Here is a 26,992-nt window from a genome sequence, read left to right on the forward strand (position 1 = left end):
ATATTTTGTGAACAAATCCCTAAATCAAATAATGATCATAGCAAATCTATAAAGGTTTTAAAACCTTAAAAAAGGATACCTACTTTAAAAAAAACATTTACCGGTATGTCGGCGTAGTCAACATAATTATAATACTCTTATAACCTTCTAGCACTAGCAGTCCCTGAGCTAAGCCACGGAATTGGGGAAGGGTTCCTTGTTGGGTTCCAGTGGTACCTTACCTGATAACATACTTTAAAAAATTAATCCTGAGTCAACATTGCCCACTCACAAAACACTTAATGGTTATAATAACAGTACCTAAATGTGTCTTGTGAGCGAGGAAATAATCAAAACAATGTTTAATCGTTAGGTACAGTCACCTGCAAAAACATCTGACACGTCCTACCAGCCTTAGAAATAAGAGTCTTGTCAGATATTTATGAACGCTTTGTTGTGTCAGATATTGGTTCTGGTGACTTTATCCTTGAATTCGGTAGATATTACGGTATTAATGCAGGTCAATAAGGGGCTGTTTCACCATCCATTGATTAGCGTTAACTGGCGGTTAGGTGTGATGCCGTCTCTATTTGTTTTGTTCGAATAGACGGAGACGGCATCACATTTAACCGTCGGTTAACGCTAATCAATGGCTGGTGAAACAGCCCTTAAGTATTTAAACCATGCGAACATAATTAATCCATGCGCACTATTCACGTGAGTCGCTAGTGATTTTCTTACATTTGCGGAACCTGGCATCTTAGCATAGCTTTTGTGAGTTTCCAAGAGTTCCAAAATTAGAATTCAAGTGCACTTATCGTTTATTATTGCAGTTCGAGTATAAATCATACACAAGCACTTGCTTAGGAAGTCACAAGATACGAGTAAATGCTTGTGTATGTAAGACAAGCAGGGAATAACACAGCCAACAGATAGAAAGGAATAACAATAATGAGGGCATAGGTTGCGAGTTACGCTTGATGTTGTCTTATTTGATGTTGGTATCAATATATTGTTTAGTTTTAAATATCATCATCATCCCAGCCTATACACGTGAATAACCCGAGGGATTTTAACCATCGATTTTATTGGATATAAAGTAGAATAACATGTAGTCCTATAACAATTTGAGATAATCGTTATTTAAGAAAAATCATAAGTAGTCAAGTGTAATACACCCTAAGTATGTTACTAAATGTCAACGTTAAAAATGATTACTGATTGTCACGTCAGATTGGTTCCTCTTACTCATAACTAAAGACTTGTTTCCGTGCTAAGCCTGATGCACTCATCGTCAGCCTGTTAAAATCCTCTCACGGTGTATACGTCCCACTGCTGAGCACAGGCCTCCTCTCAGAACAATAGGGCTTGGGCCGTAGTTCCCACGCGGGCCCAGTGCGGATTGGGAACTTTTAAATATATATAGTTATAATTCAAACTATAAGTATCAAGTACAAAGTAAAGTAAAGTATTTGTATGGCTTACACATTCTAAAATAACTCAAGTTTGCTATGCAAGTTGCAAGTTACGGTGGACATTGTTGTTGCGCATAATATATTATTGTTAAACGAACCTACCCAAGCTAAGGTTTTCAATATTAGTAAGTTTGAAGTTCCTACATGGAGCCAAAAAGGACGCCAGGCGAGACATTTCAGACATTCATAATTCAACAGTTTCAGTTCTAAGTAATTGAGACCTGAAGTTCCGACTTAAATTACGAATGAAAAACGGAAGCAAGATGAACCCGTTGTATAACCGTTTCCATGTCTTTACTTTATTTCTCATAAATATTAATGAAATGGTCACAACATAGAGCTGACGGACGACGTCCGAAGCAATGCAATATTTGGTCAAAGGAATGCCAAAGCGCCTTAATTAAAGGCTTTCAAATAATCACAAATACTTTGTAATATAATTTTAACTTTAAATGACCTATAAGGGCTCGTATATGCTCGATCTTGCATATTGAATTCCCCTTCTGCGCAAAAATTTAATGACGTCAATGAAATATCGATGACGCATAAAGTATAGCCTCATCCGACATAACCTAAGCAAAGTCCGAGCCGGGCAGCACCAGGCGCCGACGGTGGCGAGGCAATCACTCGCCACTAATGTCCCTCCTAGGCCTCCAATGTTAACGTCCCATCATAAATCAGCTGCGTCCTTACCCAATGCGACCCACCCTACACGATAGAATAATTTCCCACTCCTCCCAAATAAATAAAATCCCCCTACCGAGTAGCATTCATTTATCGCAGAGATTGAGAATTTAATTAAAAATGCTGTCGTAAATTTCTTATTTGCTGCGAGCATTAAAAAGTTATAACAGGATCATGTTTTAGTACCGAAGCCACGTTCATAAAAGTCATATATAACTGCGGGCTGCTTGATTTTTTGTAGATGTTTGCAGCGGGTGTGTTCCAAGTAATTATAGTAAATTGTGAGTATCTTTCAAAGCCAGACAACGTGGACAACAAATTTAATAAAAAAACTGCTTTAGGTAGGTAGGTATTTAAGTCATATTTTAGTTTCAACACCAAGATTATTCCTTTGGTGGCTCTTTTATCAAAGAGTCCGAATAATATTTTTGAAATTTAAATATTTTATGAAATAAATTTAATTTTTGAAATAAAAATATTATAACTAAATTAATACTGAAAACTCCGGCTGACTTAGAATTGAGTATTTTCCTTTTTTTATTATATCCCCAATCCTGCTTTTCATATCCCCAAAATTCACTATAAAATCATGAATCTGTTAGTAATAGTTTATAACTATAACACGCACGCATAAAGTATTACAAACCCACATACTCGTAGGCTAGGCTCGTAAGACGCGTGATTTTGTCAAAAATATACATTAATGACATTGTATAAGAACCACGGCACGCGTCATCTCATCGTGAATGACTCTATCTATAGGCAGGTGCATAGATTGATACGCGCAAATGACGTATGGAACCTTTCTTGGCAGTCAAACTATTTATTCTTTACTACCCGACTGCTTTGAGAAAAAAGTTTTTAACGTATTTTGAGAAAACAACGAAATCATGGGTTTACACAATCATAGTCGTAAAAAAATTGATATCAGACTCCAGGTGCATTTCAACGCATGACTGAATATAATTTTAAAGTGACTATAGGTAAAATTATACTAAGCCTTCCCGTTTTACATATTCCCGAGTACTGTCACGTTTTTAGCAATATTCGTAGTATGCCAAAGCAGCGACGACTGCAGCAGTCGATGTTCCAACGTGTTCGACCCGGTGTGCGGACGAGTTGACGACGGCGCCTCAAGGAACGTCCGTCGGTACCAGAACCTTTGCCATTTGAACAAAATCAAATGTATCTTGGGACACTCTTTTGGTAAGTCTATAAAGATCCTTGTAGTTTTGTGTCTGCCTAATAAGCTGATATTATGAACGACGAAATGTTTAAAGAAAATTTGTTATGATTGTATCATGCTTACGAAATAGCAGAAAATCCAAAAAGTTTTTTATGATAAGAGATTGAGTTGCAATACATCGTTATGAATTTATTTGTTATTTAACAGTAGCGTTTAGCATCTAGTTTCATAAGGTCTAGAAAACTAGGTAGGTATTTCGAATTTCATCATCGCCGTAATCAAGTTAAGAATTAATTCCACGCAATTTACCCCTTTGTTTCCCTAGCGTTACTCAATTTATTACAGTCATTATCTGGTACATGAGTTTTAACTTTCATTTTGAACTACCGGTGGCAGACGTTAAACAAGTACCCGGGAGCTTCTGCGGCATAAAGGAGCATCAACCCTATTATACCACGCAAAATGGCCGAAGAATAAATGATTTTGGTATAGTAGGCGCAGCGCAGGAGTGCAACCACACCTGTCCAACGTTCTGCGTCGACACGTACGATCCTGTATGTGCTCAAATATGGAATGAATTCATGAACAAGTCTACCAGCAAACCCATGATCAACCACTGTCACGTAGACTTGTTTTCCTGCTCTTACGCCAGAAGTAAGTATCATCACATAACTAGTTAAGAGTTCGAAAATCTCCGAGTTCGAAGTTTTAAATATTTTTAGGATGCTCAGGATAAAAACTTTACCTAACAATTAATACAAAAATATTTTCATAACCAACAAACATCCTATTGCCTAGCAAGTCACTAGCTAGAGTATAGGTATACGTACATCGCAACTAAGTCATTAGTATTGTATAAGTTGTTCTCGTACGTAACTGGAGATGGCTTTATAAAAACCATAAAGTTTTGATTAAATCGATTTGCTGTTTCCAGATGTGACCATCCAGCCTTTAACCATGTGCTATTCAACGCTGGCAAAGCAGCTACAGTTTGAATCTCACGTGGCTGCGATGAAATCGCTAGGCCTCATCGGTGGTGACGATGTTTTGCAACATAACATAAAAGAAGCACGCTAGTGTCAATAGCAGGGCTAGCAATACGAGTACATCTATAACAATACCGTAAATACTGGAACTCGCTCTGACGGTATCTACTTTACTTCTTGTTTGTGTATTCCTCTATCAAAACGAAACAGCCGGCATTTTTCACTGCGATGAAAATGTAATAACTTTAAATAAGAAAACCGGCCAAGAGCATGTCGGACACGCCCAAAATAGGGTTCCGTAGCCATTACGAAAAAATTAAGTAATATTTTTCTAAGGATTTCGTATTTTACACGGGATCTTCCAAGTTTAGGTATATTTTATACCTTAGACTGCTATTTACTCTTAAACTACTAATAATTCTAAAGCAAACATAAACGTTATAGTTTAACTTTACGTTTGATAAACTTACTACCATCCTGAATTTTAAATTTCCATCCACAGGTTTAGATTTTAGAGGGGGGGGACGGTCGATTTTAATGAAATTTGCACTTTAAAGTTGAATATTTCACAAACAAATCACTGAATTGAAAAATCTTAAAAGTCTTAGCAATCCCCTTAAAAGGTTCTTAGCAATTGCTGCACGCATGAACATGTTAATGAGTGTTTTAAATGATCTATCCAACGATACCCCTCAATATAGGGTTGGATGAGAAAAAAAATCACCCCCCTTTACGTCTATGGGAGGCACCCTAAAAAAAATATTTTTTGATTTTTTTATTGTTTTATTTTGTCGGCATAGTTTACATATATATCCGTGCAAAATTACAGCTTCCTAGCATTGATAGTCCCTGAGCAAAGCCGCGGACGGACAGACAGACAGACAGACGGACATGGCGAAACTATAAGGGTTCCGTTTTTGCCATTGTGGCTCCGGAACCCTAAAAATCGCTAATTCAATGACGTGAATTGTCACCATAGATTAGACCCTGGGCCCTGGACCTAACGGACATACTCATACAGGGTGACTTCAAATTGGTAATACAAAATAAATTAACTCTTATGCAATTAAAATAAGCACAAGTATTTTTTTTTAGTTTTAATTCATCCCATTTTTTTAAGCTTCACATGGTAATCCTACCATAATAATTAACAAAGAAGTTTAAAGAATGCAAATGAACACTCTCCTCTTTGGTTATCGTTATCAATCACCTGCCCCAGTATTTATGAATTAAACGTGTTCTGATTACTAATTGTCACTTGTCAAAGTAAATAAGATTTTCCGTTAGATTTTGATTTAAACAATTAAAATGCCTCGTCCTTATCCCTATACTAATATTCAAAAAATGGATATGCTTCACTATTATTTTACATCGGGGAGTACAGTGCAAGCTCAGGTATTACTAACCGATCGTTACCCTGATTGTTCTACACCTACTCGCGTGTTAATAAACAGTACCATCCAAAGTTTACGAGACTATGGTCAGTTTGCGGTTCCAGTGCATGCTCAAGCTCAAGGCCGGCGGCGGCCGCGGTAGTTACAAGCGTTTCGAAGACTCAGCGTGCTCGCAGAGTGCTCCAGTATTTTAATCTCAACCCCGAGGCCAGCACAAGGGACGCTGCCACGAGATTCGGCACGGGACAATTATTTATTTGGCGGCTTTTGAAAGCTGAAGCAAAATATCCGTTTAAATTTCAAAGGGTACAGGATATCGTGTTAGCAGATTACCCTAGAAGAGTTATTTTCAGTCGTTGGCTGCAGCAAAACGTACACTTAAATATCTTATGGGCTGACGAGGCAGCTTTTACAAGAGTCGGCATGTTTAACGTTCACAATGAACACTGGTGGGCTGCTCGTGATGCAAATCCTCATGTAACTCGCCGAGACTCTTACCAGACTCGTTTCTCTGTCAACGTTTGGGCAGGCATTCTGAACGATTGTGTAATTGTGACCGCATTTTATTATCGGGAACTTAAATGGACCGAAATATGAAGATTTCCTGAGAAACGTGTTACCGATGTTGCTACAAGATGTGCCGGAGCAAAATTTGGAGAATCTCTATTTCCAGCAAGATGGTGCACCATCACTTTTTGCTCTAACTGTGCGAAATCGTTTGGACCGTAAGCATAACCTGCAATGGATAAATTGTACTGAGATATGCAATGGATAAATTGCTGTCAAAACGGGCCTATTATATCGTGATAAGTTTAGGCCGGTATTTAATTTGTTGTTGATATTTAGGATGACCATCTGTTAATCATGAAAAGGCGCCTAAATCTAGTCAGTCTGATTAATGCGTTGGCTGGGTTCGATTTACAACTGCGGTTTTCTCTGCCGAATTAGACGTCAATGCTACTCCCATAAATTTTAAAAAGGTAACATTCATCAGATGTACATAACGTCGGTAGGTTCAGTGTTTAAATTACAGCACGAGTTGTATTGAATGGATTATCTTAATACGTAAATATACAAGATATTTTAGCAGGCTTAATAATGTGTTATGAGAAAAACAGATTACCTCCAAGTACAAGAGCCTCTTGCCAAATATTTGCAGAATAAACTTTAGTACCTAACGAAACTATCTATCAATCAACAACAAAGACTAGCTCGGTGACGAAAATATAAACATGCCAGAAGCTTACAATACAATTACAATAACTAAAGCATAATACTAGGCTCTTTAGGTTTCAAATTTAATAAGCAAAGTTGAAAGATGATCTTGCTTTTGGCATGTTGTAATTAGCATAATAAGTGTCAGTTTCTCTTTTTACCATCAGTTGCAAAATGCAATGGATAGAATACTCAAACTCATTTATTTGCTTTGAAACAATACAAAATACTGAATCAAACGCTGTAAGGGCACTGCAATAATGTTATTATTAAATTAACCTTAAACTTATGAGCGCAGATATGGATATATGCTCGTGCCTTAAACTTAAACTTATGAGCGCAGATATGGATATATGCTCGTGCCTTAAACTTAAATTATGAGCGCAGATATGGATATATGCTCGTGCCTTAAACTTAAACTTAGCTAAAACATAGTCAACATAATAATATTAGTAAAACACAAGATATTATTATTAATTGCATACTAGCAACTAACTAGCAACAAGGTTTTTCAATTCACAACTCCTAAAACAAATATTTACTTGACTAAAAAGGTCGTCCAGATTTTACTTATAATATAGATTTTATTTTATTTGAAATACTATATATTTATAAAATAACTTCGCTCTATTGTTATTATAACTTCGCAGCTTCGTTTATTCGCAGTTTTAAGTATATTTTATCTATATTGAATCTGTCAATGTTTTTAAAAATCATTACGTATCTTAAGATGTGACATCATTATGTACCTACATAGAATAGTTCCTTATAATATTTATTAGTATCTTGTGAAACGTTATTCTGAATTTTATTTCCAATTGTATGCATGATTTAGGCTAAGTTTATTTTATTGTACACAATTTTGCATGAAACTTGTATCTTTTGAAAGCAAATAAAGAAATCGAAACTAAAACTGGGGTCTCCCAAAAATAGATCGTTCAATCGTCAACTACTTAGCAATGCAAAAGAAGACGCAGTAAATTAGCAATGTAAGCGGGTTAATAAAAAGCGGCGTTTGCATCTGACAGGCCCCCGGGCATCCAGACGCCTCCGGCTCATTTGGGCTGGCAGCCGGCCGCGCAATTAATGCTCAACTCTAGCCCAACCGGGAGAATAATACAATCACGAAGGAACGCTGGAAATGTCCACATCCGAAACCTCAAACAAAATATCCAAACGAAAAAATGCCACCAATTAGACTCCCACGCTCCGTCATAATATTTACAAAACATTTTTCAACGTTACGTTTGGTTGAACAACTCTTGAATATTAATGTAACATTTCAATTTACATTGGTAAAAAAACGAATCCGTACCTACAGTAGGTAAGCATCATTAGATTTCGCACGAGTCAGGTAAGTCTCGAAATTTCAATCTCGATAAACTTAAATTGTCAACTTTTTGGATATAATTTTGTTCGTATCCTGAATAAATGTAAATTATGTTTAATGCTGTCAATTAATTTCTTCTAAGTGTCTCTCGTGTCTCTCTAAAACGCGTTTTAAATAATTTTGGCATATGTCTGAGTGTTATTCGCTCAGTGAACCATGGTGCTAAATATCAAAGTCTCTATGTTGAATGTTTGTAGCCCTATTATACAAAAAGGACAGAACCTAGGGATATAATTTACCTATACTATATGTATTAACGTAAAGATGCGCTTTATCTGGTACACATCAGCCAAAATGTGGTCTACCACCCTAAAATTGATAATCGTTTGCATGTCATAAAACAATTATACCAATAGACGTGTCTGTCAACTTGAAAGTTCGACTTTAGCGACATATCCATTTGATAGGAACTTGTTTAAAAATTGATAGACCACTTATTTTGCTGATGGTACATATATTTTTATATCTCCTGTTGGATAGCGTTTATGTAGGCGAAATTGCGGGAAATGCTGAGGCCAAGCTAGCAGTTAATTTTTACAACATGATTTCGTCTGATATGTAAATATAATATTACTTTCATCATTGATTATTTTAGCAATTAATAAAATAATATTAATAAGGCTATGCTTACGCCAAAAAACAAAATTGCATAAAAATTGCAATTTTCTAGGGACTGGTACGTGTCTAATTTTTTGCGGTACCTAACACGTACAACGTACGCATACATTTTAAAGTACCTACCAACCTAAATTCAGACAACGGGACACAAATAGAATAAAATAAAAATACCTAATCGTTTTCTTAAGTATTACTGCTTCCAATTTTGTTAATTAGAGTAGGGCAACGGCTGCAGAACCTATTACCATTGCATACAGAATCTACATAACCAAGTCCTTAATGATTAACTGAGTATTTTTAACTAAAACTATTATAATATTAGTGCATGGGCCAGCTAGCCAAATTTAACAAAATGGTATAATTTGGGGGTACTAAGTTTCCTTCTTACAGTAGTTAGACAGGTTTATTACGATGTGAAAAAACCATGATTGCCATCTAAAAGTAGTAGCTAATACTCGTAGAAATGGCAGCCAATCCAAGATGGCGGATGTCGAGATTTAAAAAACTTCGTCCGATTTCATTTCTGTTTTTTTTTAACTAAAGTTCTATATCTTCTTCTTCTTTTTCAGGTTTTTAATCCATCCACTGCTGGATGTAACCCTCTCCTAATCTCCTCCACTCCGTCCTATTCTCCGTCTTCCTGAGCCAGTACGGTCCGGCGTAACTCTTTATATCATCAGACCATCTCATCTGGGGTCTACCTACACTTCTTCTTGTGGTCCGTGGTCTCCACACCAGCACTCTATGGGCCCAGCGGTTATCCCCTCGGCGTGCCACATGCCCTGCCCAGTTCCATTTCAGTCGTGCAATGCGTATCAAGATGTCTGTTGCTTTGGTGCGTTTCCAGATGCATTCATTCCGCACTCTATCTCTCAAACTAAGCCCTAACATGGCTCTCTCCATGGATCTCTGAGCGATTTTGAGTTTCTTAACTATGTTTACTGTAAGAGGCCATGTTTCGGAAGCATATGTTAGTACTGGGAGAACGCACTGATCAAAGACCTTGGTTTTAAGGCATTGGGGCAAGGATCCACAGAATACCGGTTCTAGTTTGCCGAAGGCGGCCCATCTAAGCTGAATACGACGGTCAGTTTCCTTCGTTAAGTTTTGGCGACCTACCGTCATAACTTGTCCCACACCTTTGGAGCAAGTCAACGAATATGTGTATCTATATTCGTTGACTTGCTCCAAAGGTGTGTTGCCTATTAGAACTGGGTTTGCAGTAAGATCGGCCGTAGCCATTACTTTTGTTTTCTCCATGTTCATTTGGAGGCCGACTTGGATGGAGCTGTTATGTAGATCTTGCAGCATCTGTTCCAAATGGTATCTGTTGTCGGCAATGATCACAATATCATCGGCAAATCTTAAGTGGTTCAAGTATTCTCCCTCTATGTTAATACCCAGAGAATCCCAGTGTACTGTCTTAAAGATGTCTTCTAATACATTTGTGAAGAGCTTAGGGGCTGAGTTGTACAGGCTCTTCAGGACTTCTATGTACCTTCGGTCTATTTGGCATCTTTTTAAGTAGTTCCATACTGACCAGTGCTCTACAGAATCGAAAGCCTTCTCGTAATCAACAAAAGCTAGATACAGAGGTTTGTTGTATTCCGCTGACTTTTCGATTATTTGTCTTAAGGTGAAGATATGGTCAATCGTTCCGTAACCTTTCCTAAATCCCGCCTGCTCACGGGGCTGAAAATGATCCATTCGCTGTGCCAGCCTGTTGGTGATAACTCTGGAAAAGGCCTTGTAAACTTAGCTCAATAAAGATATAGGACGGTAACTTTTCAGCTGAAGCTTGCTGCCTTTTTTGTGGAATATGGCGACTATGCTATAACGCCAGCTTGATGGTACTTGTCCCGTGAATAAGCACTCATTAAATAGCCATTTGAGTTCCGTGAGTACTGGGCGTCCACCTGCTTTTAGAAGTTCCACTGTTATTCCATCTTCACCAGGGGCCTTAAGCTTTTTCATTTCCTTAAGAGCCTGTTTTATTTCGTATATGCTGATTTCAGGGAGATCCTCAGTAAGATGTTTTCGGAGTTTTGCTCGTTTGTCGTGTGGATCCTGGCTTGTTGGTTCCGGAATAGACGAGGAGTATAAATTGCCGTAGAATCTTTCTGCTTACTTGCAGCATCTCCAACACTTGTGTGATTACCGTTCCGGATTCATCCTCCAACGCCATCATCATGCATCTTCCTTTCTGCAGCCTCAAAAAACTTTAGGGTCCTTATTTTCCTCAATGAGGTCTTGAATCAACAAACAAAGTTCTATATGTGTGCTTTAAATTTTGTTATATGATTTGTTTTGATAAAATCAACCATTAATTATAAATTAAAAGAAATTGTTTTTTTTTTAATTTTTGTTTGTAAATATTTTTTTAAAACAAGTTTTCACAAAATATCGTGTACATTAAAAAAAAACTTCAAACAAAAGATGTAATGTATTAAAGTATCTTTAATTTGATGTATAATTTGTATGAATCGGATGGCTAAAAATACATTAAAAGTCATCTTCATCGTCACTGTCAGAAGATTCATACAAATTAAAATCAGCGATATTTTCTTCTTGTTCTGTACTGTTTTCACATGTTCGACAGTCTGCACGCGCTTGTGCATTTTAATTTGTTTACCATACAAGTACACGATGTTATTTGACAGGACTTTGAACAAGAGCAGCTTAGGAGTTCTAACACTGCTTCAAGTGCATTCTAGCATCCTTCATCTAGCATCCATCCATGATCCTCTTGATTTGGTATTTCTGGAAAGTTATCCAAACATCTCTGCCAAATAGCTGCTTGATAATTAGCACACAATTTTACTGAAGAAATATCTATTTAGTTTTTAACTGTAACAAATCCAATAGTATATTGTTTATCAAGGGACTAAAATGAGCCATTAGAATACGAGCGCGGGCAGCTAAAGATCGAGTGTATCTAATGGCTGTTTAGTCTAGCGTAAAACACAATACTTTTCACTTCGAATGCGAGAAAAGAAAAGGAAAGACTAACATTAAGACCACTATTTATATATATAAATATAATCGAATTGTAGCAAACAGAAAAATTTCTATACATATGTTGCATTATTGTTTGATTTTTATGGTCGTTTCCATCATTAAATGCTTAGTATTTTTTTCATGGTTATAAATAATATTACAATAATAATAGAAAAACTCCTCTAGAAAACTTTACTTTACCTATAATGTTTTCATTTCTTCTGTTCGTAACGTATTTTCACAATAAAACATACTTATCATCACATATAAATTACACGTGAAATCGAAAGCCAAAGATTATGCTGTATAAATACTCTAGATTTACTTAAAAGTTGGAATCACTTACGTTCGTTCACCATTTTCGCGGCAGATCAACTTTTTTTAATTTATATTTTTTGAAAATGGTACTGCCGCACAGAAAAAAATAGGTTTTTTTTATCATGAAACAAAGTGGCTTGAGTTAGCGGACAAGGTTTTTTATCATGTAATAATCGTTGATGTTTTACAGCAACTGAGTATGTTTTTTTTTTAATGAAAGTGCCGGCTGGAAGAACTTGGCGGTTTAAGGCTATTTTTTTAAGGTAGTTTAAGGGATTTTAAAGAAAAAAAAACTACTTTAGCTCTCTAGAGAGCAAATGTTACACTTTAGTCCGCATGCGCAGAGCTATTATGACTCACTTTTAGAGCATGAGAAGTGAAAAGTAATATTACTATCATACTACTTTTATTCTTAATTATTGCTAAATGTATGCTAAAATTGTTAAAATATACTAAAAACATCATTTTTGTACGCTACAACTTCTACCTGAAGCTTTTTGTTCTGTACGCAGTTATTTAGTCAACGGTGAATTTCAACTGAAGTAAAATCAAATTCATGTTTCCATGTGTTTTCAGTCATCATACCCATTTATGTTATACATCTAACTAAAGATAATTTAATACGCTACTATTCCTCATCTAAAGCTTTTTGTAATGTACAAGATATTTTGTAAAAACTTAAAAAAATATCGAAAAAAATAAGAAACTTTTCAATATTTATTTAATTACATTAACGGTTGACTTTACCGATATAATATACATAATAAAATTTGAAGCACATATATCGAGCTTCGGTTTAAATTTTTTTTTTAATGAAATCGGACGAATACTTCTCGAGTTATGGTTGACTTATTAAAACTTAATGTCCGCCATCTTGGATTGGCCGCCATTTCTATAAGCTACTACTTAGAGATGACAATCATGGTTTTTTAACATCATAATAAACCGATGTAACTGCTGTATAAAGGAAATTTGGTACCCCCAAATTATACCGAAATCTTGGCTGGCCCATGGACTTATATTTCTTTTCTCTTTTGTATTAATAGGTGCATCCTTAATATAACAAAATTAAAACAAAATAAAATAAATTAAATATAACGGTGCATTTGAGACCAATTGACCTAGTATTTAAAAAAAATGTGTTTGTTTTGCAAACAGGTAGGTATATGTGGTTTTATTCTTATGTTACATTTAAATTATGTTCTCGCTGCTGAGGTGAAAAATTGTATGTGTCATACGAGACCAAAGTTTTTTTGCATCTCGTGTGTTTGAATCTCTTGCTGCTCTCAGAATTCTTACCTAGAATCACTCGCTCACGCTCGTGATTCAATTATAGAATCCTTCGCTTACTCGGGATTCAAAATCAACACTCGCAACAAAAAACAACTTTGCTCTCTTGTTGCACAAATAACTATAAATACGTAGGTATTAAACACCTAATGCTCGAGAATTTACATTCTTACTTTTCATTGAGAAGATCAGACTGCGCCGAGCTTCTTAGTCAGATTCGCTAGCCTCAGGGCTATCCCATCGTAAAATGTCTGTCATAGATAAATCATACGTATGACCAGGACTTATGAAGTTTAAGTTTATCTTTGATTAAACAGATCTAAGAACATTTCTAGGAATTCTACAGCCGACGTATTTACGCAGCGCCTCAATACATCTCGGGGTCGTCATTAGGCCTTTTCTTGTGCTGTTTTATTTTTGTTTTAACATTTTAGACAAAAAGATCGTAAGGATTGATACACCAGCAAGCATCATGAAGTCGTTCTATTTTACTGTTTTATCCATCAGTGAGTTCTCTCATTATGTTTACCCTTCAGGGACATTAATTTGCGAAGCTTATATACTGAATTTTATTCGTATTTACTTGAAATAAGTACAAAAGTATCGCAATAATTCGCAACATCTTCAGTGAAATTAAATGGTCCTAATTCGCTTGGTTTAATATAATTGTCACCACAGAGAGGGTTTAACGATAATTTTGTAATCTGAGCGGAGGCGAGCCAGTTGATGGTGCCTTCCATTATCTAAACGGGCAATCCGGAGTTTTAATTAAATTCTCTGCCTTATACAGAGGGATGTTTGAAAAAAATGAGCACCTTTCATAATCCCACTTGGGTCTTTAAAACCGGAATATCGCACGGTACGCGATCCGGCCTGCACAATTTAACGAAGAAACTTTACATAATAGAGAGATAACTATTTTGCACTATTGTAGACACCACGGTTGGTATAACAATAGATACCTAATCTTTTTGTTAGGGATGCCATTCTTGCTCCGTACCCGATATCCATTTTATCACTGATCACCCAAATCGTCTACATACGAGCCTCTGGATACAATTCTTTTTTTGTTATTGAAGGCTTTTAAATTTAACGGTTCACCCGAAACAGGATAAAATTATGTCGAAAACAACCGCTTAATAAACAAATCGAGGAAACTTTGCTTGGGGCTCCTGAGACCGCAATATGTAACGCGCGGAGTCAGACACTCGCGATCGGATTCCCCATATCTTCCACCTTCATCCTACTCGTATAGCGTATGACAGAAAGAATTGGTGAAAGCTATTGGGATTCCAAGCGCGTTAAACAATATGGCCTTTGTTCTACGTAATTTAGGCGCTTAGCGCCTTCACGCAATTCTTACCTAGCTTAACCGATCAAACCCGAATCCCAACGCAACTCTCCTTAATTTTCTCGATAATTTTATTTGTATTCGAGACTTAAATAACTAAAATAATTTACCATGAATTTAAGAAACTTCAGGATCTCAAAGTATTTTTTGCCTGTCATCTCATCATTTTATTCCTATTATTAAATACTAAAAACGCAGGTATGCTAACGCACAACTGCCAGTCACAACAGTCGCTTTATTATTTTACAAAAGTGCGAGGACCTTTTCAAAAAACGTTTTATCATTTAAAATAATTTCCAGCTTTATCCGTTGACAGGAAGCTCGATGGGATACCGAACCTTCCTTTGTCCCGTATGAAATGGAGAGTGGTGGTCGGCTTGTGGCTTTTAAACTTGGCCTCTGTCGCTTGCTCGTGTTTGTGGAATCGAACATTTTAAGGTGCCTCGCACGGCCTGACCCTTGTCAGACGCCCGTAATCTATCACATTATGTAGTAATACTTACAGGCGCTGACTCGACGCTACCTAGGGCTTTTTGATGTATATTTTTGCTTGATCAGAATCTGGATTAATTAGGGAATGAAATTTCACGTTTCTCTTAACCCCATAATTTGCCTAACGTTATATTACATTCATATATCATGTATATGTATAATTTATGCAGCTAATTTTTAAAAATCTTATAAAAAGTATTATTTTTGACGTTTTATCTTATTTACATAATTTGCTAAACTAATGTTTATGTTATTGATAAAAAGACATAATGCAACTTATATTTCCTTAATCATGTATGTAATAAACAATTTTATTCATTATTTTGTCCAAATAACGTTTCCATGAGTAAAGATCATCATGAAGCAGGAGCCTCTATTTGATTAATTGACTCATGACTAAAAAATAGAACGAATTTTTGGAAATTCCAATCCTTGCGGGGGTGTTAAAACCGGCCCGAAAGTTTATATGAAATATCAGTTAATTTTGAAGTTAGAAACTTGCAAATTGGCATTTAGGACGATAATTGAAAATGAACAACTCTTTCGGGAGTATAAATGGGCATTTGAGGTCTGTATTTGACAAAGCTTATTACTGAAGTAATATTTAATTCAAGTGTTTATTTGGTGCAGCATTCAACGGCAAGGTATTATTGAAACATTCGAAGTTCTACGCCTTATGGCGTACGCCCATTACGAAGCCACTCACCGCTACGCCGTAGCATGTCGTAGCAGCGTAGCGCGACCAATGCACTCACTCGGTCGCATAAAACTCAAGCGTTTGCGATTATACACAGGGGAAGTTAGGAAAGTCTCCCCTAACTATACGGTCGCATGTGATCCGCCAGTAAACCGAGTCGTTAAAACAAGCTTTATATTATACACAGGGGAAGTTAGCAAAGGCACCCCCAACTATACGGTAGCATGTGATCCGCCAGTAAACCGAGTCATTAAGTTAAAACAACCTTTATATTATACACAGGGGAAGTTAGCAAAGGCACCCCCAACTATACGGTAGCATGTGATCCGCCAGTAAACCGAGTCATTAAGTTAAAACAACCTTTATATTATACACAGGGGAAGTTAGCAAAGGCTCCCCCAACTATACGGTCGCATGTGATCCGTCAGTAAACCGAGTCGTTAAAACAACCTTTATACGTATATGCACAATAATCCTTATGTCATAGAAAATGTAAACTTTATTGTTACAAATACATTACTCCGTGGCCCATGTTCCTGAAAAATATCACGCGTGTACAGTTAAGCAAGATTTATAAACAATTCGTAGAGTGGAAGTGCTAGATACGCGGTTACATAGAGCGCTGTAAAAAGTTGTTGATGTGTTTGTTGGATGAATCCGAGTAAGTTTATGGGTCGTTGGTAGTTCTGAGATAACCCGCATGGGAGACGAGGCGCAACTTGGAGCCAAACTATTTGCGAAGCTAGGGGGGAACTGGTAAGTTTACAACTTGAAGTAAATAAAAAAATATGCTGCATTTTATTCGTTGTTATAACTTATGTTGTTTCAATTAGCTGTTCAGCATCACAAAAGTAGAAAATGGAAAAATAGAAAAAATGCTTTTTTAACGTACGCCACAACCCGTCTAAAATGTTAGAAGCACTATAACATGTTAAACAGGTTGTGGCGTATCGTAACCATATGGAAAAAATCATAGGTCTAGGAGAGTCAACAGAATGATAGGAAAACTAGTTCAATTAATGTAAACGTACGAGTAGTCGCCACTGTCCTAGCAGCACTGTGTCATCTATTGGGCATTAGCGTGTCGAGCACTTGGACGTTTACCTTATACTGGCACTTAGAGTCATAGATGATGGTTAGATGGATAGGTTTGAGGCTAAGAAACCGCGTTCGACATCTCAAATTCACCACCAAAGGCACTCACGTCCTCTAAATACATAAACAAACATAGTAAAATATCTTTCGTCTTAAACCGAGTTTAGCTCGACATGTTTCGGGCTATTTCGTAGCCCTTCTTCTCAGGAGCACGCGAACGCGACTCGGCGGCTGCCGCAACACGCAGAGGAGAGTGATATGTCTATAGTTCATTAGAATATTTAAACAGTATTTCAAATTCGTAAATTCACATAAAAATGTCATTTAGAACATCACTACTTACCATCACATTTGTGGGTTCTATACCTTTCAAATAAGAATGTAGTTATAATCCGCCCTGAGGCGTGCACCGAACGGATTCTCGTGTGAGATCCCTGAACATTATGTCCGCTAAATTCATGCCTGCTAACTTTGCGGCGGAGCTTTTTGGTACTTAGCATTAATGTTTGACAGTTTGAAGTAAGTGCGGTGTGCCTACACCTAAATAAACAGTACCTAATTATTTCAGAGCAAAAATGTTACGTTATATCAATGGAGTTGATCTTAATACGAGTTGGAACATTAGAATGATGACTGTAAACTGTAAAGTACTACTTACAATTTTGTTTTGTTCAACAATTTAAGAATTATTTTGGCTTGATTTGATCATTCGTTAGGTAATCTATAAGGTAATGTCATGACCATTGTGCGTTACAAGACACTCGCGTTTGTTTTTACAGTATGTATACAAAATCAGGATTACAAATATTTTCCATGTCACACGTGTCAATTTAATAACTCAAACATAGGAATATTAAATTTTAACTCAAACTCAGGGCTGTAACTCCGCGAGTAATCATAAACAGCAGCCGCTTCCTTTTAGTCTGAGAGAAATTTAATTTGAAACGAGCACCTGGCTTCTATCACACGCATTCTTACTTGCCTATATTTATAACTAGCTGTTGCTCGCGACTTCATCTCGCGGTTTATAACGCGCCCTCGGAAACAACTAATTTTTTGGGATTAAATTTATCCTATGGTACGCAAAATTTTATGGCAATCGGTTCAGCAGTTAAGGCGAGACCTAAACAAACTCACTTTCGCATTTATAATATTAATAAGCATTCAACCAAGCTTCTATCACATGCATTCTTACTTGTCCTTATTTGTACTTTGAAACGTGGAACTTGGCTTCTATGACAAGCATTCTTACTTGCCCTTATAGATAATTTTAAACGTGACATCGGGTTTTTAGCACACGCATTCTTACTTACCCTAATTTTTTCTTTGAAATGTGGCACCTGGTTTCTATGATAAGCATTATACTTGCCCTTTTATAATTTCAGTGGTACTTGGCATCTATCAGATAAAGCTGCCCAGCTTCTACCAGACGCATTCTTACTTGTCGTTATTTATAATTTGAAACGAGGCACCTCATTTCTCCCACACGCATTTTTACTTGCCCTTACTTATAATTTGAAACGTGGCACCTGGTTTCTATCACACGGATTCTTACTTGCCCTTATTTATAATCTGGATCTCGCGTAAATTGAAAACAAGTATTCGTAACTCGTGAACATTTCCTTGTCGCGAGCGGATAAATAATTCAGTTTTTTACAATACATACGTACCTAAGTAGTAGGGACGAAATAATGGAGAATAAGAAACGTTACATATTAAAAGATTGAGTATGTGCTTTCTGCCGACATCACCTTTGCAACACCTTTGAAAATTTATTTTTGGAGCAAATTTAAAGATTGAGTATGTGCTTTCTGCCGACATCACTTTTGCAACACCTTTGAAAATAGATTTTTGGAGCAAATTTAAAGATTGAGTATTTTTGTGCTTTCTGCCGACATCACTTTTGCAACACTTTTGTAAATTTATTTCTGGAGCAAATTTATCTTTCGAATATGTGAATGTACGATTTTTTGGTGACGACCTGCATATTAGCGCAAAATAATCGTTTGAAAAAAGTTTAAAGTAGGTAACTACTTTTCCTTACAATCATTGTTTTAAATTCAACAAAATGTTTTACCGTTTTACAGGCTTGGCACAATTTCATATAGATACGTTAAAGTTTACTACTTAACGTTTCCCATCGCACCAGTGTTACATATTAGCATGCATACTTAATCGCCAAATATTAGCAAACAAGTCAACGAAATTACGTCGTCGCGTCGAACGGAACGCAGACTGCAGTGCGCCACGATTTGCATTCTCATTAGAACTAATACTTGTCTTAATACCCGTAGCGTTATGTGCTGAGAAATTTCGGACCAGCGAAATAGGTATAACAGCAATGAAGATACTTCAATTTGGTAAATACTTAGAGTTTATGTTATATATATATGTACTATACTGAGCGGCAAAAAATCTGGCCCTCAAATGTATGCATAGAATCGGTAATTTTGTATAAAGGGTGGGCCAATTTTTTTGCCGCTGAGTATATTATGGCAATTAAATGGTAATAATAAGCTAACTTCCTTAAAATTATTTAGCACTAAATATTCCTAATTATCCCTTTCTTATAATACATGTCATTAAAAAATATTTGAAAAATAAACAACACTACTAACTTATCTTTCGGTATTTAATTTATTTAGTAACAAAATGACACACGTTTTGTGATTATTTATTAAATTGTTACATGATACATATTAGGACAAAAAGATACGACCGACCCTCCTGCTAATTATCAAATTGTTTTGTGCTCAAATCCCGGAGCTTAGCATTTGACGACGGATTCTCTAGAGCGTTTTTCTTTGTTACCGAATGGCTCGTTATTTTAAAACGGAATCATAAGTATTACCTACCATATAGGTTTTTCATTATTTTTGAATTTACGACCGCATCAACGATCGAATGTATATTTGTTTTGCTTTCAATCGCCAGTTTTCATTATTAATACCGCCATAGTTGTCCGACGTCTGACGGCTGTACAACAAGGTCGAAATTAATAGCCCGGGGACCGTGAATAGAAAGAACTAGAGAGCCTATGAAATATTATTAACATCGATATTTTCTCGGGAGACAAGAGATTTTCATTTTATATTTTTATATTCCTGGAATAAAATTACACGACAGCACTTTGAACATCCACTAAGTTCATTCTTTCTAAGAAAAATATGCGAAAGGAGAGTATTTATACATAAAAGAGTTCATTTGACATTCAAGAGAAAATAGATCACTAAGTATTACGCAGTATTGGTTTCTCTTTATTAGTTTACATAGATAAAATGACGTGATGAGTACAGTCATGTGCAAAGATATCGACACGGCCAAAGTGACAAAAATATGCATAGTCGGCGGCCGATCGTAAAATTCGCCAAATCTCGATATTCCCAGCCATATAGTGAAATGGCGCCATTTCATGAATTGGCTAAGGGACATCTGCCATATCGTTCAAAACCCACCGTTTAACGATTTGCCTAGTGACGTTTAGACAGATCGTGATGTTTCTAGGCATGTTCCATTTCATGATTGGGCCAGTTAAGGCAGATCATGAAATTCCTAGGCATATCATGAAACGCCGCCATATCGGTCCTGGCACTTCGCCGGCCGCTGCCGAGGCGCACTCGCTTCGCTCGCTCAGCTCGTGCGTTGTGGTCACAATTCATACCAACAACTCCTCGCTTTGCTCGTCGTACCTAAATTTTCCTTTTTTTCGGCATATCACGATGTGCCCGGAATACAGCTAGGAATATCGACGAATGAGTTGCTCTAATCGATCTGCCGTATTGTTTTTCAGGCACATCGTGATATGCCTGGCCAACTTTTAGGCATATCATGAAATGGCGCCATTTCACGATATGCCTAGGAATTTCGTGATCTGGCGGATTTTACGATCGGCCGCTGACATATACACGACCTTAATACCTTGTGTATACATATTTTTGTAACTTAAGCCATGTCGATATCTTTGCTCTTGACTGTACTTAATTATGCACAGACGAGCAAAGATAACGATTAGTTTTTCATAGCAAAATATTTAAACTATTTCATTTCACACTATTTTACTTCATGTCATTTCATTTCATAGTGGTATACGGTGTTCAACAGTCACCAACACCTCTATCTGACACAACAAGCGTGCAAAAATATCTGATACTACTTTATTTCTAGGGCAGGTAGGACGTGTCAGATATTATGACGTAATAACGCAGGTGCAATTACTACACTACATTCAGAAACAGTCAAGAATCATGAATAAATAAAAATACCTATGCCTGACAGGTAATCTTTCAATTAATATTCCGGAAATCCATTGGGGATTTCAATCGATTACTTGGTGACAGAGGAAGGCGCTTAATTGAAAGTATTGCTTATTTGCATGTGTGAGATGGAACCCAATAACTCCGAACGTTCGGATAGATAAAAAGTGGAAAAACGTCTAAATGATAAGCTATTTTTCAAGGATTTCGTCCAAGTAATCCAACATTCCAGCCTCAAAGCGTAGTAAAGTAAAATGTTTTTAGCAAAAAAAAATCTAGTACAAATTGCCACGTTCTAGAGTAGTTATTACCCCATTAGAGTGAGTGACTGCGCCGCTCCGCTAAAGTAGTGAAGATTGAAGGAATAAATCTCGCAAACTAGATTATACAGTGCATTGCGCGTCCGGAAACCACCGTCATTTGCTTTACACACGTACGTACATACATACGTAAGCTGCGATAAAAGGGGCTTTTTACATTCATTTATATATACTTCTAATGTAAGATTTGGTATCGTAAGATCACATCATTTCAGGAAAGTTGAAAACGAGTGGAACACAATAAAAAAATATAAAAAATAATGGAATAGAGTAGAATCATAAAGCAAGAGCGTGTCGGACACGCCCGAAATAGGGTTCCGTAGAAATTACGAAAAAAAATAAGTAATATTCTTATAAGTATTTCGTATTTTGTAGATTTTAGGGAAGGGCGGGGGACGCTCGATTTTAATGAAAATTTGCACTTTAAAGGTGAATATTTTGCAAACAAAATGGCTTAAAAAGACCTATCCACCCACACTACCCACACTACAAGGTTGGATGAGAAAAAAAAATCACCCCCACTTTACGTCTATGGGAGGTACTCTAATAAAAAAAAAATAAAAAAAATATTGTACTATTTTGTCGGCATAGTTTACATATATATTCGTGCAAAATTACAGGTTCCTAGCATTGATGGTCCCTGAGCAAAGCCGCGGACGGACAGACAGACATGGCGAAACTATGAGGGTTCCGTTTATGCCATTTTGGCTACGGAAACCTAAAAAGTTACGATTGACGCCTCTGCTACACGAACAAAAGAAGTTAGCCCTCCCACGTTAACGAAATACCTATACATATACATAGGTGAATAGATGTTTCTTGTTATTATGAGCCAACATACGAATGCGATTCAAAACAACGAGAGTTCCTACAGAGAAGAGCGCACTAGTTACCATGACGCCGGGAAATACGTTAAGGAAGCGCAAAAACAGGCAAAAACAGATATTTTTATTGTTTGATAACACGAAACTGTATCCATTTAATGCTCAAAGCTGATACGATTCTGGCTAATTTTTTACTAAAATTCGAAGCGATAGTAAGTATGTATATATTTTCTATTTTTAACTGTTGTTAACAACAACAAGGTAGAAGGAAACTTTTATTTTAGGGTTAGATTTATTAAACTTAATGAACAGTGAAGAGAAATAAAAGAACAACTCATTTCTCATATTTTTCATTTTTTAAGGTTCCATAGTCAATAAGGAACCCTTATAGTTTCGCCATGTCTGACCGTCTGTATGTCTGTCTGGTCTGTCTGTCCGCGGGTAAGCTCAGAGACCGTTAATACTAGAAAGCTGTAATTTGACATGACTATACATATCAGTCACTCCGACAAAGTGGTACCTACAATGAAAAAAAATTTTAGGGTAACCTCCGATAGACGTTAAGTGGGGGTGATTTTTTTTCTCGACTAACCCTATATTGTGGGGTATCGTTGGATAGGTTTTTTAAAACCAATGGGTAATTGCAAAGACAATATTTCTATTCAGTGATCTGTTTGCGAAATATTCAACTTTAAAGTGTAAATTTTCATTAAAATCGAGCGTCTCCCCCCTCTAAGATTTAAACTGCTGGGTGGAAAAATTTGAATAAATTCAGAATGGTAGTAAATATATCAAATTTACAAGTAAAATCAGCAAAAGTAAATAGCAGCCTAAGGTATAAAATATACCTAAACTTGGAAGATTCAGTACACCACACAATACGAAATCCTTAGAAAAATATTATTTGATATTTTCGTAATGGCTACGGAACCCTATCCTGGGCGTGTACGACACGCTCTTGACCGGTTTTATTGATAATTAATTCTACCCCTAAAATTTTAAAAGGGGGATGAAAATTTACGTGAGAAAAAACGTTGTTTTGAAACTATGATTCAGAATTTTTAATGAATGGCTTATGAACAGAATAAAAAGAATATAACTCACCATTTTTACAAAAATCCATCCACCACTAATGGGTAAAAGGGAGGTGGAAAATTGTCTAGCGAAAATATGAAACTAAGAAAAAAGTTTCTTCAAATAAAATAAAAGAACATCCATACTAATATTATAAATGCGCAAGTAACTCTGTCTGTCTGTCTGTTACGCTTTCACGCCTAAACCGCTGACCGATTTTAATGAAATTCGGCACAGATATAGACTAGACCTTGGGCACCCTTGGGAAAGAACATAGGCTATCTTTACTCGCGAAAAAAGGTTTGAAAGGGTTGAAATAGGAGATGAAAGTTTATATGGTGGAAATTCGTCACTGTCGAAGATAAAACCATGAAACTTGGCATTTGGGCACTTAATAAGAAACAAGAAGATACCTATTTGTTTGAGGATTTTAAAAATTCTACCTGTGAGGGGATGAAATAAGGGATGAAAATTTATATGGAAGATCGTCATTATCGAAAATAAATTTTAAACTTTATTTACTTCACTTTAAATTTTATTTAAACTTGGCATTTCGGCACTTAATAAGAAATAAATAGATATTTGTTCGAGAGTTTTTGAAAATTTTACCTATGAGGGGATGAAATAGGGGATGAAAGGTTATGGAACGCCGCGGAAGAAATAAATAGATATTTATTTAAGCGTTTTTTTTTTATTCTACCTTTGACAGGATGAAATAGGGGATGAAAGTTTATAGGGAAAAGTCATTATCGAAGATAAATCGATGAATCTTTGTGTTTCGTTGTTTAAGAATATTCCGTGTTAGCAGAGTGGGGTCATTTTAGATGGCTTATTGACAAGGACAGTCAGACATGAAAAATTATGATGTTCAGATTTTTCTTATTGATCGTGCTATACGAGCTACCTTCATACAAAATTGCAAGTTTCTAGAACAGCCGGAAGTACCTATCCCTATAAATCTTTCGGTTAAGGCTATTGTAGCTTTTGATTGCTTTGACTTAGAAGTTTGATTTTTTCACAGCTTCCGGGACTGTAAGATTTTAATTTCAACGCGATACCTCCGCACTTTTCGAGATAAAGGTTCTTGATAGACAGACAGACGGACGGACAGCAAAGTGATCCTATAAGGTTTCCATTTTTCGTTTTGAGGGACGAAACCCTAAAAACATTTATTTTGGGTTTTTTGAAATTTCGACCTATACCTACTTGAAAATTATAATAAGTATGGGGATGAAAATTCGTAAGGAATTCCAAGCAAATTTGCTAAATTAAGAATATTTATCGGACACATGTGTAGGTATGATTAGTAAAAATGCCGCCTTAATATACCCTCCTAACTTACACTAAAAGGGAAAACAAAAAAAAAATGTTTAGTAAATATGTTATTTTCAGTAAACTGCAGAAGTTTCTTTATTATTGGCAGAACAAGTATCCTAAATAAATTAAATACTACCCAAAATTACTATTCCGCGCGGACGAAGTCGCGGGCAAAAGTTAGTTTTACATAATTTTGCTTCCACTCTAAATTAATAGAGCTATTATTTGTTTTGGATTTAAAGACACGGATGTGGGTTTACTAATGTTTCGGCGAATAACGTTTGGCAACCTGTTTCATTTCGCAACTTTTAATTTCCCAACTGTTTAATATTTATGAAACTGTAAATATTTCAGGATTTTTATAAAACTAACCTTACCTAACCTAAAGGGTTCTACACGATGTCCCTGAAATAAATCCTGAAATATTAACAGTTTTAAAGTTTGTGAAATTAAAAGTTGCGAAATAAAACAGGTTGCCAAACGTTACGTTGCGAAAAGACAGTACTCGACGGATGTGACATGGCCCAGAATTAATAGAGAATAATTTGTAATTTAACCATAAAACACATGTGATATTAATTCGACAGGCCAGGTAGGTTAAGTGTAGGACCTTCTTTAATTTGACATCTCCCTCTGGCACGCGCTCGGCACTCGAGAGTTAGGCGGCACTTCGCAGATAATTGTTTCCGGGCGACTGTAACTGGGTGTTAAACAACCTTCCTTGCCGGTATATTTACGGCCGCAGGCATCGCTCATACACTCAGCTCAGCTGACAAGTGGCCAGCCATTTTAAACTCCGAGTCCAAAACTCATACTTAACTTTCTGAGGGACTCAGTTGCATTTAAGTATATCAGAATATTTAGGAAAAAAATACTTACCGGTCATTCGCTAACCGCAACTAAGTATGCATACTCTATAATACCTACTACCAACTATACGCTATAATATGTATCCACGCTGAATCGTGCCTATGATGTTTTTTCATAAGATTGCTAGAATCAACACAAAGTGTAGTGCCACGGTCTTCATATTGTTTACAGCGGTATCTGAAACAGTTCATAATACAGCTCTTTCGCTCATGCAAATGTTCCCAGCCAGCAGGGCTACTACGAAACTCGAAACTCGAAGTTCGTGTCGTGTGGTCCCTCTCGCTCTCGTGTTAAATAGTGTAAGTGTTATAAGTGACCGCACGACACGAACTTCGAGTTTCGAGTTTCGTACTTAGTAGCCCTGCAGACAAATATATGGCGAAGCGAATATCGTTCGATAAAGCGCCAAGAGAACTAACGGTTGAAGACAAATTCGTTATTATATACCAATCGCACCGGAACAACATCAAACAGTATTGCCAGAAATATCTATGATACAATAGGTACTAAATATCACTTCGTCAGTCGAATGACTAATGAAGACGCAGAAATATCAAAGGTCTTTGGACCTACATTTTGAAAACAATTCAGACATGTTGAAGCCGTTCTTATACAATTTATTTGCTAAAGATTATAAGGCAGTATAAAGCTAGTCCCTGCTAAAGATAGTCCCTGAGCAAAGTAGCGGACGGACAGACAGACAGACATGGCGAAATTATAAGGGTTCAGTTTTTGCCATTTTACTACATTGCCAATAATACTACATTTACTCATTGATTTTCGAATCAGCGAAGCATACTAACACACGTGAACATGACACACATTAGGTACCAAAACTAGAAAATTAAGTGAAAAAATGAAGTAAATAAGTTGACAAAAGCAAATACACGAGTGTGAGCTGAGAGTTGGGTAGAATTTGTTTTTGTTTGCTTCGAGCTGGACTGGATAGCGTAAACAAACTTAAGAGACCTTGATATCAATTTATCGTTGTTTATTCATCCAAGATTCATTACGCGGCTCGACAATAGTGGAATTATTATTATTATTCGTACTTATTCAACGCAATTAAATATGTTTATTAAGTGGATCTAATTCGTCTTATCCTGGGGAAATTTATGCCTAAGTAGATGTAATCTACTTTAACAGATCTAAAAAAACCGGCCAAGA

At 36.4% G+C, this 26,992-nt stretch overlaps 1 protein-coding gene across 3 annotated transcripts; it reads left to right on the forward strand.

Annotated features, from left to right (window-relative positions):
- Nucleotides 1–2,295: 2,295 nt before the first annotated feature.
- On the forward strand, nucleotides 2,296–4,799 carry LOC141438676 (agrin-like). Of its 3 annotated transcripts, none has more exons than XM_074102583.1 (4): nucleotides 2,296–2,419; nucleotides 3,180–3,344; nucleotides 3,817–3,978; nucleotides 4,259–4,799. In XM_074102583.1, the coding sequence occupies exons 1-4, from the start codon at nucleotides 2,380–2,382 to the stop codon at nucleotides 4,399–4,401; spliced, it is 510 nt and encodes a 169-aa protein (XP_073958684.1). In that variant the 5' UTR covers nucleotides 2,296–2,379; the 3' UTR covers nucleotides 4,402–4,799. The 3 variants fall into 3 exon arrangements, with proteins under 3 accessions (XP_073958684.1, XP_073958678.1, XP_073958670.1); XM_074102577.1 differs by having other exon boundaries at nucleotides 3,192–3,344; nucleotides 3,721–3,978; XM_074102569.1 differs by having other exon boundaries at nucleotides 2,297–2,419; nucleotides 3,721–3,978.
- The last annotated feature ends 22,193 nt before the right edge of the window (nucleotides 4,800–26,992 follow it).

Source organism: Choristoneura fumiferana, chromosome Z, assembly GCF_025370935.1.
Source record: "Choristoneura fumiferana chromosome Z, NRCan_CFum_1, whole genome shotgun sequence".
In the NCBI taxonomy this organism is placed as follows: Eukaryota; Metazoa; Arthropoda; class Insecta; order Lepidoptera; family Tortricidae; genus Choristoneura; species Choristoneura fumiferana.

What these genes read in the sequence shown, in the direction of transcription:
- LOC141438676 (XM_074102569.1), top strand. Translation starts at nt 2,380, where the DNA reads ATGTTTGCAGCGGGTGTGTTCCAAGTAATTATAGTAAATT. An exon ending in CCAAGTAATTATAGTAAATT is followed by an intron (nt 2,420 to 3,179) that starts GTGAGTATCTTT and finishes TCACGTTTTTAG; the next exon opens with CAATATTCGTAGTATGCCAA. An exon ending in TTCCTGCTCTTACGCCAGAA is followed by an intron (nt 3,979 to 4,258) that starts GTAAGTATCATC and finishes TGCTGTTTCCAG; the next exon opens with ATGTGACCATCCAGCCTTTA.